The following is a 16,585-nucleotide window of genomic DNA, read 5'->3' as shown; positions in this document are numbered from 1 at the left end:
AGTTATACTTTATCATTTTATTTGATATTTCATTGACAATAAAAGTAAAAAGAATAAATTAATAAATATAAAAGAAAAGATAGGAAAGGCTAGAAAAAAACTTTTGTTTAAATTCCTAAATAGATCCAATAGACTTTTAAATATAAGTAATATTAGATAAATATGCATATATATTTTATAATCATATATTAATTATTAAACTGATACCAAATTAATAAGATTTATCAGTTAGTATTACAAACAACAGTTTTTCAAAAAAATTTGTGCTTGTAATATATCTTTTAACATAAACTTAAACAAAAAAGAATCGAATTATTCTCGGGATATTTTTTATCGAATAACTCTATTGAGCACAGGCTGTATAAATAAGTAATGAATAAATAATTAAGTAATAATATATTCAGATGATGATCCAGTCTTATGTTTCGTTCTCGTCGTCTCTTTCTGTTTCAGTTGATTCTGTTGCTGCTTCCGTCGGCCATTTTCCCGCTGTCGCGGCCGGATCTATGGGGCTAGTGGTCGGTGGATCTGTAATCACAATAGGACCAAGAGGTTCCGCAGTTTGTTCTTCTTCTTTGATAGGTTCTTCCTCGTGGTTATCTTCGTTTGAGCTTTCTTCAATACTCGGCTTGTCCGCAAGGCCTTGAACTTCTTGTGATAATCCCATATTAGCGTCGGGCATCGGTGGTATCAGATCCATCGATGGAACCATAGTTTTAATCTGGCACTGTCGGCCCATGTAGCCCATGGGACAGATGCATCTGTAAGAAAATAAAAAAATATATATAAGTTTGAGAAAATATATAAATACTATTCAGAAACTGCGTTATATATTACAAGTACCCAAAACTTGCTTTTCGTTCAATCTTAAACAAACCTTTTTTAAAAAAAATTTATATATAAAATAAATATATAAATAAAATTTATATATTTAAAAAAAACAAAATATTATACTCAAATCTTTTTTAAGGAAAAATACATAGTATATTTTAATTTATAATTTGATGTAAAAATAAAAAAGTATATGTTTATAATTGTACTAAATACAATTATTATGAAATTAATTTTACATTTGCTAAAGAGTAGCAGCATCACACGTAAAAGATAAGTCTATAGATTCTTATTATAATTTATTTGACTATAGGATTATATTTGATTGACAGGATGGAATCTTGCTCAGTCTCACCTGTAATTGCCGTCATCGCTGGTCATGCTGATGCAAGTGGCGTTATTTTGACAAATACCAGGGCGTTCGTCACAGTAGGTAAGCTTTTCGTTACACAAATCGCCAGCCCAGCCAGGCTCGCATCGACATTCCCATGGTCGTTTGCATGATCCATGAACGCATCCGGGATACGGTACGCATTCAGTGCAGTTGGGTCCCGTCCAACCAACGCGGCATCTGCACGTGCCCGGTCGTCTGCAGCTGCCATGTTCCCGACTGCATCCTTGTGCGCATATCGCTAATAAATGCAGCTTTTATCATTATATTATCATATCATATATATATTATCATATCATTATACTGTATATTAATCTATAATATCATATAATATATTGTAGTGTTGTTTGAATTAAAAATTAATTGAAAAATGTGTTTGATCTTTCTTAAAAAAAAAAAAAAATAAATAAAAATAATTTCTTTTGTATGGCATCAATTAGGATTTAACTTTTAAACACTGTGAGAAAATAATATTTTAAACTAAAGATTAAACGAATTGCCGGTACATAACTTTACAATAATAAAAAAACTGTTAAATTAATTGTAATTATTACATTATTATTTTAAGTCTTAACTTAATTAGTTTTCAAATGTATTCTTTAAATTAAAAAAATTTTTTTAAAATGATTCTTAATTTTAGTATTTATTTGATTTTTTTAAAACGTTATCTTTTCTTAATTTAAAGTTACAAAAATACAAGGATAATGCTACATGCGTTTATCTTCCATCTATTTTCCACCAAGACATTTTTCAAAATGGAGAATCATGTTTCTAGCGATCTCAAAAAAGATCAGCAAACATACGTGACTTGAGATAGTATTTTCTTTCTTAAACAAATCTTGTGCATCTCAATGTATATATTTTTTATACGTTGTTAAAGTCGGTCAACGAAAGCTCTCTTGTATATGTAGAATAAAAGACTTCGTCTCTCTTGCTCTCTCTTTCTATCCTGAATAGAAAAAAGATTCTTGTGGTAGTCGCGTTCCCGTTTATTCTGGGAAGGATCCCTCTTCTGTTTGCTGTTCTCGAGAATAAACTTACGTGTTTGACAAAGCAGTCCGGTCCAGCCGGGATCGCATCGACACTCGAGGGGTCCTTGACAGGTCCCATGGGCACAACCCGGCAGAACTGCGCACTGTTTGCACTTAGGACCTTGCCAACCTAGACGACATCTGAAAGAGAGAATCTGTCAAGTTCTCCGATTTCCTTCTTCCCGCCACATCTGTGCTAATAAACCCCAGTACTATGTTACATTTATCATAAGTAAAACATTTTTCAGTTATTTCTAAAATAACACATATAATACCTTCAAATTTATTTAATATATTATATTATTTTTCTTTTATATTTTAACATTTTAACATTTATAAATTATCATACTTCATTTTATTATTCTATAATGATACATATATTTGTGAATATTTAAGAATAACGTACATTTTTTGCAAAAAATAAATGATGAATGTCGTAAGAAAAAGTAAGTAAGGCTACGTTTACGTCTGATAAATTCACGGGGTCTCAATATTGATGATAGCTATAATTGAACAAAAAAATCAACAAAAAAAATGTAGAATTACACCTATAGAGTATGCAGGTATATATGCGTAAAGAGATGCAAGATTAATCACCTGCATTCTCCGGGTCTCTCGCAGTAGCCCTGACTGGAGAGGCAGTCAGGCGCGCAAATGGGCTCGGAGCAGAACATACCTTTCCAACCTGGATCGCAGGAGCACTCGAAGCTCACGTTACACCTGAAAGCGAAAATCACAACCAAGTCAAGTTCCTGTCTGTCTATCGAGTCGATCGATAACCTCGAGAGACTGCTTCAGGCGAGGAAGCGTTTCGTGTTACACGGAAATTAGGCTCGTTCGATTACCCAAGGTGAAAGCAAAGCTAAGCTGATACGGGCTGTTGTTATTCAAACAGTGTTCAATTTATAGCGTACGTGTGCGGGAGGATAAATCGCATCGCATTATGACTGCGTGGGTGTTACAGTATTATCTGGTATTATTGTTATGGAGTTATCGAACATAACGGGAGGGATCAATGAATGATTAGTTAATTAGAGAATTAGAGAGTTTCATTTTCTCCAACGTATATATAAATAATGTTCGAGTTTCGCGCTCATGTACATATGAAGAAACATATATCCGTGTGTAAAGTGTGAAAGTATATTTTTTTTAGTATAAATAGCAAAATTAAATTTTATCTGATTTTTGAAGAAAATATTCTAAGAAATTAAATAACTGAGAAGCAAAATTAAAAAAAAATTAATTATCAATAAGAATGATTTATTATTACAAAATATAAATAATCGTAAAGTAACTACATTATTTAATTAAAGTATATGCGAAATTAAAGTTAACTACTATAAATATAATTCTTGCAAAATCTTATGTTATTTGTTACTATGTATGTTTTGATAAAAAATTTGTATACGCATTAAAGTACCCTTTCTTCGTTGTATATCAAATTAAATGATCATACCTTCCATGTTGACATCCCGGTAACGCTACACATTTATCACACAGTTCACCATAGAAACCTAGCTTACAACGGCATTCTCCCGGTCGCCGACAATATCCTTGAAGAGGGTCGCAACCTTTGCGGCAAATCGGTACATCACAAAGATCTCCGGTCCATCCTAAATAATATCTTGTTATAATGTTGCATTGGAAAAAATAATAAAATATAATTATTTCTTAATTTTCTTTATCTTAATTATTTTTGTATCTTTACATAACTTTTTTACATAAAAAAATGTTTCAGTACCTATTATCTTATTATAAATTGATTTAACTGTTTTAATTGTTTTAATTAAATTCAAACCAATATAATTAATTGCTGTTAATTAATTTTATACCTGGCAAACATTTCACTTCGCCGGCTTCATCGCAAATATAATGCGAATTCGGGTGTTGGGATGCCGGTATTTCGCATGCTTGCTTCTTCCATTTCGGGACATATCTAAATAATTAAATAAAATGCTGATTGATAAACTAGAACGCACAAATACGGATAATGAGGATTTATATTCTCGCCAGTCCAAGGAAACAGTGACACAAATAGCTATTGATCCGTTGTCAATATTTCGCAAAAATTGCGAAATATTATTGTGAATGTTTCTTCGCAGATTCTTCGTAAATTTTTTAATAAGATACAGACGAGCGTTTATTGATAGTTTCTTGAAATATGTTGATACATTCTTGATACGTCTTGAAATATAGGTCTTTTCTCATGCGAAGAAAAAAAAGTTTAATCATTCTATTGTGCCAAGGAAAACAACATTCAAGGATGGTTTAAGAATGTATAAAATGATTAATGAACAGAAACGATTATCGCCCACTTACGTGATAATGCAATTTAAATATCATTTATAATGCATTGATGCATTCTCGAAGATAAGAAACTATCGATTATAGAACAACATTGACATAACTTGATTAGAGTTCATTAAAACTCAGTATGCTAATCTGAGATTAAATCGTGATTATCTTCATTGATTATTACTTTATCTTTTTAATCGGTTATATTGTGTCAGTCAGATCGCGATATGTGAATAAGATTGAAATTGATTAAATAAAATTAATTATAAAATTGTAAAGAAAATAATGAAAACATTGTTTTGTTAAAACAAAGCGGTGATCTGAATAATTTTCAATATCAAAAATATCCTTAATAACATAATTATAATTTAGATTATAAAATTTTAAGTTGTTTATACAATAATTATAATTCTGCAACAAATAAAATAATTCTACAATAGCGGTAATTACAAAATTTAGCAAAACTTTTAAAAGTTACTTTTATAAAAAAAAAAATACAATCCTGCATATTTAGAAATAAAATGTTACTTATTTTATTATAATTATGGATAAAAATTTACATTATTAATACATTATTAATACATATATTATAATTACAGTAATTAATACATATATTATAATTACAGTTATATAATTATAAAATTAAAAATAAATCTAACATGTACGTAAAATTATTTGAGATTACTCATCGTCCTTGAATGAGCTAATGGTGATCTAAGAAGATCTACGATCGTGATCTACGATACCTCGGTCCGGCGGCGAGTCCAATAGGCAGCACAGAGGCTCCTAACACCGCAGCAACTCTGATTAATCCATTGTTCGCGTCCAATTGTGCGAGTTGATGAGAAAAGTTGATCAGAAAGGTGACGAACAGCAGTGGTGTCATCATCTTGGCTTGACTTCCGAGTCAAGACTGGGAGGACGAAGACGTTCAAGGCGAAGCCTAGGATAACGGGACCTTGTTCGAGGTCACGGCATACTTTTCCTCCATGCGCGTGTGCATGTGCGTGAGTAACGTACGTTCGCCTGGTACAGCTCTGACTTTTTCGTCGACTCATCGTGAGCGCGTCAATCGAGTTCAATGCACTCTGCACATAAGAAATGATATTAAAGAAAGCAGAAATAAAAAGCCTCCTTTGAAAAAGTTATTTCAGAAATCGAAGAAGATCTTTTTAAGATTCTCTTCAAAGTAACTAAAAAGTTTTCTTTTTTTATTTCTTTTTTTCTAATAAAACAAGATCCTGATTTTTGACAAAACAATTTTTTTGACGAAACAATTTTAAATACACATACAAAATTTAAGAGAGCAATTGTGGTATATAAAATACATCGGAATGTTAAGTGCGTTGAAAGAAATTCCTGAGGATTTCGTAAAAGTGTTTACTTAGTGCTAAAATAAAGGACATTTAAATTTTAATGACAACTTCGAGAATTTTTTCTTTGTAATTTTAAATTTCTTACAAAAACATTGAATTTATTACACATTATCATATACACAGTAAACAAATATATCTACAATAATATTAAAAAATAAAAGCAAATATGAAAATTAATATAATATTATAAAATAATTAGTTAAATATATAAAAGAATGTGAACAAAAAAATATAACAAAATTTTTAATCTTGATGTACATTTATTTTACTATGTATAATGTAATACATGTTCTATACAAGAAGCAGCTATATATATTTACAAATAAATATTTGGAGTTCGACGCTGCTTGTCAGTTTTCGAAGATAGGAACTCTTGAAATTCAGTCTATTCGTTGCATTGCATTGAGTTAGAACAGCGTTCATATACTCCATAAAAATATATCTAAAAGTCTTAAAATTTTCATGTAATATCGCTATTCGTTTGTTACTATTCGTATCTTACTTATTCACTGTATTTTGTATATTTATAATACTAAGCTCTCACATTTGTACATTTGATCTCTCATATTTTGTCCGCTTACATACAAAAAGATTTTATCTAGAATATTTACAAAAAATGCTTAAATAATTTAATAATAGATAGACTAATAATATTCGCGATCATATCTTACAATATACCTATACATTTATATTTGCATACCTTTAGTTCAATATTGTCATAAGAGGAAATTGATAAAGTATTGTATAATTAATATATATATGTGTCATGTCTCAATGACGATGTATTCAAATAAATTTCGCCGCAACATTTTTCTTTTGTATAAAGTTGTATCGAAGAAGACATATCGTATGTATAAATTACTTTTTACTTACTACATCTTAACTATCATTATTTGCCTATCTATGAAATTTACAATTGATTTTATTTTATAAGTAAATAATTAACCTAAAAAATTAAATTAGATTATATTTATATCTCGGCCATAATTTTAAAGTAAATAATTTTTTTAAAAAAATCTTTATCATCCAATTTTTTTGATACAATATGGAGAATACGCATTGGAAAACGTCAAGATAATTCGTTTATCATTGTGAGAATTGCAAGATATCTATCGATTCCCTCTTTATCTTGCACGCTGTTAAAAGATCATACTACATAATAGCAAATTGAAGTCCCTGAGATTCTCTTCTCAACAAGAGTTAAGCGAGAAAAGTTTTGTCAAGTTTTTTTTAGAAAAGTATGAGAGGTTTTTAAATCATATTTGCATTCGCATTCTGCGTGTTCGCATTTGCATCTGTCTCTTTTACATCTTCGTCGATGCTCGTGTCAAATAACTTGCTTTTCAAATTCGTTAGAGAGTGACTACAATTGGGACATAAAAATGGCATATCAAGCTTCACTTCTTTCATCTGCAACTCCGTATAATTTTGTGCCTTCGTGAGTTTTTCTATTCCCGTTAAGCATTCATCTAATCTCTTAATCTGTTTTTTCTTCATTCTTCGATACTTTCCATATTTAAAGCCCAAAAAACAATAACCAAGTATTGTTGTTATTGAAAACGATATTATTATGACATTAACATCCACTTTGTTAAAAACTATAACATCTTGTGAACAATTTTGCTCGTAAGACTGTTTATCATTTGATTTTTTGGGGCTCTCATAAATTTTAGTATCAACCACGATCGGATAACTACCAGGGCCGTTGTTGGTGGCAATTCTGACCAAATATTTACCACGTGGCAGAGAAATCTGTGCTGATTCGCTGTCCGTTACCTATAAAAGTAAAATTAAGTTTTATATATTCACAAATTCGAGTTAATTTAAATGTCTAATCTTTATTTAATAAGTTTTGAATATTAATTATAAAAAGTGTAGTTTTATTTATTACTTTACTGTATAAAATATTTGATTTAATGAATAATTTTTAATTCAAAATGTATACTTTGGTTTATTAATATTTGATAATTTAGTTTATTTTTTAGGAAAAAACTTTTTTCTTTTATAAATAACATTTTAATATTTAAATAATATTTGACTGCTATTCTAATTTTGCTTTTTTTTTATTTAAAATTTTATTTAAAATTGCAGCATTTTTTATTTTCAAAATATCATCTAGAAGAATGTGAAAATTTTAAATTAACGAAGAAAAAGCCTAAAGAAAAGATCATTGTCATACAATAAAATATTAAAAAATGATATTCAATTTTATTTGATAATACTTTTATTTTCTAAGTAATTGTAATCAATTTGAATTCATTTTCATTCACTGCTTTTATCTGCATTTGTGTTATGTTTAATTACCTGATTGCCCATAATACCGTCTCCCGTCTCCTGCTGCCAAGTAACGACAAAAGACGGTTTAGATTGTTTTTCTTTTGTCATCCGGCGTTTTAAAACGGTTTTGAAATAATTCGAGGTCACCTTTTCGCATTGATTTTTTAATTGAGTCCGCCAGTCCTGCCACGTGATATGAGCCTGATAGAGGGGACCACCGGTTTTGAGCGATTCCAGTTTTGGTCGCCACTTTTCCCAACTATAATAACGATGATGACGATTTTATCAATAACAAAGGATTAAAAGAAAGTTAGTTATAAATTAAAAAAAGTTAAATAAAAGAAAGAAAATTCAATATCTGTGCAATGTGGACTCAAATATTATAACTAAAATAATAATAACAAATCTTTTAAATCTAGAAAACAATTTTTAAAAAATATTTCGTTTTTCAAATAAAATATTTGCACTTTTCAAAACAAATTAATATTATTACAAACAACAAAGATATTTGTAATAGTCACAACTATATATTATTTCTCTTTTTATATTATTTATTGTCAAACTTAAAGAATTTTACATTATTTCGATATTTCTAAACATTTTTCAAATATAAAACTATGTTTCAAATATAAAATTTATCTTCTTTGGATTTTTGTTTTTCTTTTTCTTGCAATTTTCTCACATTTTTTTTATGGGGATATTGGTACAAAAATTATAACAAAATACCTGTACTGTTTGACTACGCCATCATCTGCGACAATGATAACCCAACCGCCCGGTATCATTTCAAACTGCTGTTTTACATAATAATAATGTTTCTTTTCCCATATTCCTTGCAAATTTTTCTGCATTAACACGGCAATGTCGTACTCGTTCATGTCGATAATTCCATTTTCTTCAGGTGCCGGTAACTTGGTTGGATCATACTTTTCCTCTTCTGTGTTGTTTTCACGTGTTATGTAAAATTTATACGCGGTTTCACAACCTTGATCCTGAACAAAAAAATAATATATAAATTATATTTATAGATGATTACGAGATAGATTTATAGATGATATGGAGAAAGTAGATATGGTGCATTTTTTTTACGTACCATAAAAAATGTAAAATGTATTTATTTTATATATTAATAAATTATCGGATAATTTTCAGATTCTTTTAAAAATATATTGAACATAATTAAATTTTTTTCTAATAACTATTTTTTGTAATAAAGTAACTTTTAACAAACTTCAAATTTTTAACAAATTAAAATTTAGAAAGATAATAAAAAATAAGCTATTTCTAACAATAACTATTTGAAAAAGAATTTTTTGTACTAACTATACTATTTTTTGTACTAACTAAACTAAATACATAATACTAATACTAACTAACTATTATAACAGTCTACGCCATTGAATTTTCCTGATAAATAGACAGGTAACTGTTTGTATGGATTTTCTTCTTTAAACTTTATCTTTATTGTATAAGATCCTTCTTTTTCCTATAGAATTGAAAATTTCTCAAACGACAATCAAGATTTTCTTCGTGCTTGGATGACTAGCACTTTCGCCTTGAGGCGTAATGAAGGTCTAGAAAGATCAATCTAGGATCCCTGCACGCTTGAAAAAGGTTCAGAAACTCGAAACCGTGATCGAAAACGACGAGTCCAAAGCAACGAGTAAATCCGCTTCGAAGAGATTTACAAAGAAGATAGTTGCAACACAAATTAAGAGATCTTTGAAATTCCGCTTTGATTATTTATTATGATATTTTAAGGCAGTATAATAAATATTATATAGCAATAATAAAAAAATATTATAATAAAAAATAAAAACAATTGTATAACTGAATAATATAACTGAAAGAAAGAGAGTAACTAAAATAAATAAATAATGTAGACGAAATATAATACTTGTGTAGAAATAAATATTAAAAATAAAATCTATTACATGAAAAAACTAAGTACTATATAATAAGTAAATTTATATAATATTATATATATATTAACGATATTGTGAGATATTTTATCTCGATTATGTAAAATCCTTACATATTTTGTCTAAATTAAGATAAAGTTAAACATTAATTAGAATTGAATATTGAATATACACACTTGCGTGCATGCATACACACACACACACACACACACACACACACACACACACACACACATATATATATATAAAATACTCTATATATTTATATATACATATAATATCTGTTTTTGATTTATTTATCAATTTTCTTATGTGAAATTAGTTTCAAACGTAAGAAAATAAAAATTTTATGTTTACTTACATTTACAGGTTTATTTATGGTGTCTTTTATACATGTATTGTATCTTTCTTCTTTTTTCATAAGACCGAAGACTTCACAATTTCTCCAGCACTGTAAAGAAAAATTTAAAAATCTTATTTATATCTTGTAATTTTAAGAATGGCAAATTTTTAAATGCGCATTTTCTTTAATTCTAATATTTTCAGTTTTTAATCTTTAACTTTTTAATTTTTAAATTTTCGAATTTTTAAGCGGTTCTTTTTCAAAGGATTGAGAAGTACCTAGCGAGAGCAAAAGGAAAGATTCAGCGGCTAAACTTCTGATGCCGCATGCACGAGGTGTATGGGAAGAAAGAGGAACTACTACAAGGAGAAGGAAGGAGGAAGATTTGATGCAGAAGAAAAGGTAGAATAAAAAACGTTGAATCGGGCAATTTAAGGAGAGAAGAAAAAGCGAGGAAGAAGGAAAAGGATGAAACACTGTGAAGAAGGTGAAGAAAGGGTATAGGGGAAAAGGAAGGGGAACTGAATTAGCTCCAACCTGTTCCGGGCACAACACGCATCGTCGTTGTCGTTGTCTTCATATTTATTGGGGTACCAACTCTCGAGTGGGCTCGCCCTGTTCCTAAATTCTTTTTCTCCTTTTTTCATAGTCTCTCTCTTTCTTTCTCTCTCTCTCTCTCTCTCTCTCTCTCTCTCTCTCTCTCTCTCTCTCTTTCTCTCGATTCTCGATTACCCTTCGTCGTCACATACCCTTGCTAAGCCCGATTCTCCGCTTCGGAGAAACGAAAGGCCCTGTGGTTCCCCACTAATGACATTTCCCAAAAGCCATGTCAAGGTATACTTCAGCCCGATACAAAATTCAGTCCCAAGAAATACATTTTCATTTGTATCATTATTATATTTGTACAACTTAATGCTAATTATGTCTTACTTAAAAAATATATGGTACGTTTCATTATTTTTTTGAGAGATCTTCCCGCAAAACTCAGTAAATTTTTAGCTTTGATTAGTTCCTTTGGTCAAATTCGACTTGATGATCTTATAATTATTAAGCTTTATTAATCGATTGTCAAGTTTAAGTTACCTTAGTAACTTAGTTTGTTGCTTTAAATTATAAAATAAAAATTCACATTATTTTATATTTATATTACAGAAATATTCAAAAAAATTATTTTTATATTTTATTATCATTATTTTTCAAGAAATTTATATGCTATATATCCGTACTACTATTTTAATTTAACAAATTTCTTTTTTTTTTCTTAAATTATTATTCCTCTAAAGATTAAAACGATCATGCTGAATTACAAAGAAGTCTTTTCTTCTTCGATGTCATCGTCGATACACGGATCGTCTTTCGTGGAACAGGAGAAGGAGGAGGAGGAGGAGGAGGAAGAGGAAAAAGAGGAGGAGAAGGAGGTGACCAACTGTATAGTGTTCGTTAAGAGTTAGGTTTAGTTAGTTTCATTTCCCGCCCCCTTTGCAGGCTATTATTCTAATGCAAGCCTCTTCTCCCCGCATTCGTCACAGAAACCCAAGCATAAATTTGTGCGTTCGGCCCCCTCGCTCTCATGGGACATGGAATCGACGGATCTCCCGAAATTAATGGACACCCTCTTTAGCATAAAATGAGCAACGCCCTAGCGCGCGTGTTGTTGCACGTTCTCTCGACTCTCCCTAACTGCGATTTTCATCTGTGCATATGTGTGTTCAGAGGGTGGAGACCACACCTGGTGATTTTCCACACTCTCCCCTATAAAATTGACATCCAAAGATTTATTGGTGTTCTATCTGATTTCCGGTCGCGATCAATGCCCCTTTCTCCGCACGTATAGGCCGCACATATAGATTGCGTATACGTGAGATGCACGCGAAATTATATCGCTCAAATTATTTTTATTATTATTTTTTTTGCTGTTCTGATAAGAAATTCGTGGCTGTAAAAATTTTTCTCAAATTTTTGATATAGCATTTTTGACATAAAATATTAGACATAAAATATTATACATTATTATTAAAAAATTTTGAAACTTATAAAACCAAATGATTATCTTGACAAGAACATTGTCTCGAGTTATACAATATTATTGCTATACTAAAAATTCCGAATCTTATATTTTATAAAAAATAAGTGCGTAAAATATTTAAAAACATTTTCAAAAAATTTTCAGAAAATAAAAATTTTTCCTTAATACTCTGTCAGTCTTTTCTTCTTCAATTAATCTTGATCAAAGTTACCTTATCAATTAAGTTTTGAGATCTCACAATAAAAATATAATATATATGTATATATTTTATTGATATATTTTATATTAACTGAATTCAATAATAGATTTGTAATTATTTTAACTATTTTATCGATATAATAGTTTTGATTTTATGTAACTCTTTAAGTTTCACAAGTAAAACAATTATTTTATATTATATATTTATAATCAGAAACAAGAAGCGTTTACTTTTTTATTGAATTTGTTGTGTGCGTTATTTTGTATAAATACTTGAGAATTTATCAAAATTATAAGAGAACAAGTATATATTATTTCTAATCACCTCATCGCAATCACTTTGGATGTCGCTTTCATTATTCACGCAGACGTCTTTGTCCATGTGGTGTCTCAAGCACGTTGATCGGCACTGTGCGATTGTGATGATTGGTCCGAGATCCAGGTTGGCGGCCACGAGGATCAAAATCATGCAGAATATCAACGCCGAAAGGCACACGGGGTTCATCCTCATCTTTGATAACAAAGAATCTTATCCCTCACTGTTTTAGTATATTGCTGTTTTTTTTTTTTTTTTTCCGATTATAACTCCGAGATATGTCGCGGTCTAACCGAACACAGATCCTGTGCCTATGGGATACGAAGTCCACTGGCATGGATTTGTCCTACGGACAAAATTTCGGCGCAACTGCGGTCCTTCGGAGTTCGGGTACCTCCTTATATAACGGCGCGCCCCCCACTGCGCTCTCCCCGGTTTTCGTGGGTCCCCACCCTTACTGAGTTGCCATGAAGAGCATCCCTCGTAATTATACGTCGTCTCTCAGCATATGGCCTGCCCCGAGGTTTCAGTCCTGACCGAATTATTCGGGTTATATGTAGGCCAGTTCGTTGAAGGAATCACGATACTTCGAATATTCCATAGCTTAAATTAAAATATTTGTGAAGCAACAGTTTTTAATCAAACTGAGACTATGAATAACAACTAAATTTTAATGATGCATATAAATTAAATAAATAATATGCGAAATTTCAAGCTCACAATTGATGTAATTGATGTAACAGTTAACAATAAATTTTTGTATATCATAATGATCGATGATTTTTATAATAATGATTGATGAACTGATTTTAAATAGGAGACAATTAATGACGCTTCTTGAGAAATTTCCTTGATCCTTTTTTTTTCTATAAAAACGATTTTCCATTGGCACAGCAACAGAACCGAACAAAAGACAAGAAACCATTAATTTTCTATACAACTGAGTTCCGATTCCTTTATCTTTTTTCAGCCGAGAAGATATGACATGACGCAAAATATACAATATAAAAATAACAATATGTTACAATTAAAAATTTAATATACATTATAATGTTTAAATGTTAATGTTATTATTAATAACTTTTAATTATAAATTCCAATTAATATTAAATTCTACACTGTTACAAACTATGAAGCATTGTGATTTTATAAGCGATGAGGAACAAACTTTTATTTGCTCCGTAAATAAAATTAATAATCGCGTTGTCAGATGGCCATTTTCATTGCAATAGAAAAATGGTTGAAAATGGAAAAATAATTGGTTCGAGTTTTCGAGCTATAGGCCATATGTGAGGATTTTGTATCCAGAGTGTAAATTATTATGGTAGATCCCAAGAGATACGGTTGTAATGTGAAAATTATTTTTGCTACATCATGCGCATTCTATGTAAGTTATTATTTTTTTCGTTTGTACGATCGATTTATGATCAAATTTCATTTTAATTAGAAAATTATTAATTATAGAGAATGCTTATTTATAATAAATGTTATATTATATTGTAAATTAATTGTAGACATTTCTTTTATTGAATAATTGAATATATATCTATATATATATATATATATATATATATATGTAGATATAATATGTTCTCTTTAAAGGATTTCATTTTAATATCAAATTAAAAATGAACTATTTGTATATAGAAATGTACTCTTTGTAGATTTCTACAAATTATTTGTAATATTGCTAATAATATTAACAACTGTTTTTGATTTCTCGGAAGTTATCTTCTCAGTCTTCAACTACCATGTTCACGAAATTTAGATAATTAGGCGTCCCGCCTATTCAACATCTGGAGTCTTTTGAGGAACCTTGTAAGAAAGAGGGTGGAGAAGATTCAATGTGGAGCCTTGAAACGGAAACGGACGCACTAGGTAGATCAAATGATCGAACAGCCCATCGAAGTTTGATATTACCTCGAAAATTCATTGCGTATTTTTTTTCCCTCCTATCCGGCAGGTATATAAACTGCTTCACTCATCCTTACAATTGAAGACAAATGAAAAGTGCGGAGTGGGAGGGAAACGAGGCGAAGGATCGGATCGTACTACGTTGCTTGCCGGAAGTTGGGACCCATGGGTGTCGCGCGCTACGTCACAATGCACAGGATGTATACAAATAAGGGTGTTTGTTCGCGGAGCTGATTGTGGGGTGAAATATACGTGACGCTAAAAACGGGGGAGCGAGGAAGCCGGGTTGCATCCCTCGCGCTTGTGCCCAACAGTAAAGTAGAAAAGAATCCGGAGCGATCCATTCATCTAGTCGGTATAGTTGGATGGCGCACATGGATCGCGAAGGCTTCAATGGACGCGAGAGTGACGTTTCATTGTGCACCGCGCTTTTCTCACACCTGGACCAGCGCGGCTTAGCTCCTCTTCGTTCCGCTTCGTTCAGACGCGCGGATCGTGACGGGATGAAAATATTACCACAGCATATGCAGCTTCTACGTGCAGGACTTAGAAGTAACATGTGACTCATGCAGTAGCCAATCAGTCTCTCGGTTTTTCATTAATAATAATTGGAAATGATTGATTGCCGTCTCACTTTTTTGCCGTGTGTAACGCATTGCTGCATTCTATATGCAAGAACCATTAATTCTTAACGGTCTAATGCAAAACAATAACTTAATTAGAGTTAGTAAAGTTAATAGTTAGAAGTTAATATTTATTAACTTTGTTTAATCAATATTATCTTATCAACATTCTTTTTCCTACTTATTTTTCTCATTTTTCATTCTTATTTTATTTTTTTACTTATTTTTTTTTGTTTTGCTTGTAGTAAGTAGACAAAATGATCCAAAATCTGAATACAGAATTAATCTTCTGCAAATTTTAAAAATTTATATTTGGGGATAAGCCGAGGTATCATTTGCGCGTCTGATTGATCCCCAAGACCGTTGACTAACAAAGCGGAAAATTCAGGCCGATTCGTTTCGAAGAGAGAAAGTAAAAGCTTTGAAAGGCAGTTTTCGCGTCAAATATGGCAATGACAAATTTTTATTATAACCACGTTGCTTCCCCTTATTCTTCGAGTTTGTGCTTTCATGCGGAATAAACCACGACGTATTTCTAAGCGACAGGTGATGGTAAGAGTCGCTGTTGAGGGGCCTGGGGCTTTAATTCCTCTACGAAAGAATACTTTGATGGGAATCGACGTAGCTATATGTCTGACAAATTTTCAAAAAGCCGAATTTATAGTCCTATCCTTCCAGACATTGGGGCATTCTGGAATCAAAACGTGGCTGGAGAGTACGATTTCGTTGCATGAAGAGATCTGCCTTTCTTCACATATCTCTCATTTCTTTGGACTATATTGTAAACGCGGTGCATTATGGTATATTACTGCGAATAATAGTATTAATCTTTAGAACTTTTCATTTTTTGAAAGAACTAAAAGTTTTCCGCAAAAGGGAGAAAATCATAATTTTTCTCATTTCCGAATTTTTAAATTGATATAAAGTATACATATACTATCAATATTACTTTTAAAAATAGCTCATTCTATCTCTTTAATAAAAAAAATTACAAATTTTTTAAAATTATAATACTATATAGATACTATATATATATATATAT

General features: G+C 30.7%; 2 protein-coding genes across 2 annotated transcripts; both read right to left on the bottom strand.

Moving 5' to 3' along the window:
• On the bottom strand, nucleotides 1-5,460 carry LOC105423038 (CG1567-like). Its single transcript, XM_011632674.3, has 7 exons — nucleotides 5,295-5,460; nucleotides 4,086-4,189; nucleotides 3,710-3,866; nucleotides 2,851-2,973; nucleotides 2,264-2,394; nucleotides 1,187-1,463; nucleotides 1-761 (listed from the first exon to the last, which is right to left on the bottom strand). The coding sequence occupies exons 1-7, from the start codon at nucleotides 5,435-5,437 to the stop codon at nucleotides 419-421; spliced, it is 1,278 nt and encodes a 425-aa protein (XP_011630976.2). The 5' UTR covers nucleotides 5,438-5,460; the 3' UTR covers nucleotides 1-418.
• Nucleotides 5,461-5,763: 303 nt separating this feature from the next.
• LOC105423076 (uncharacterized) lies at nucleotides 5,764-13,738 on the bottom strand. The gene is made up of 5 exons (XM_089074029.1): nucleotides 13,016-13,738; nucleotides 10,485-10,574; nucleotides 8,928-9,193; nucleotides 8,229-8,460; nucleotides 5,764-7,700 (listed from the first exon to the last, which is right to left on the bottom strand). Exons 1-5 carry the CDS (start codon nucleotides 13,199-13,201, stop codon nucleotides 7,176-7,178), a joined length of 1,299 nt encoding a protein of 432 aa, XP_088930155.1. The 5' UTR covers nucleotides 13,202-13,738; the 3' UTR covers nucleotides 5,764-7,175.
• Nucleotides 13,739-16,585: the final 2,847 nt, after the last annotated feature.

Source organism: Pogonomyrmex barbatus, unplaced genomic scaffold (assembly GCF_055798465.1).
Source record: "Pogonomyrmex barbatus isolate J1 unplaced genomic scaffold, ASM5579846v1 scaffold16, whole genome shotgun sequence".
Lineage (NCBI taxonomy): Eukaryota > Metazoa > Arthropoda > Insecta > Hymenoptera > Formicidae > Pogonomyrmex > Pogonomyrmex barbatus.
This window is presented reverse-complemented; position numbering and strand designations above follow the sequence as displayed.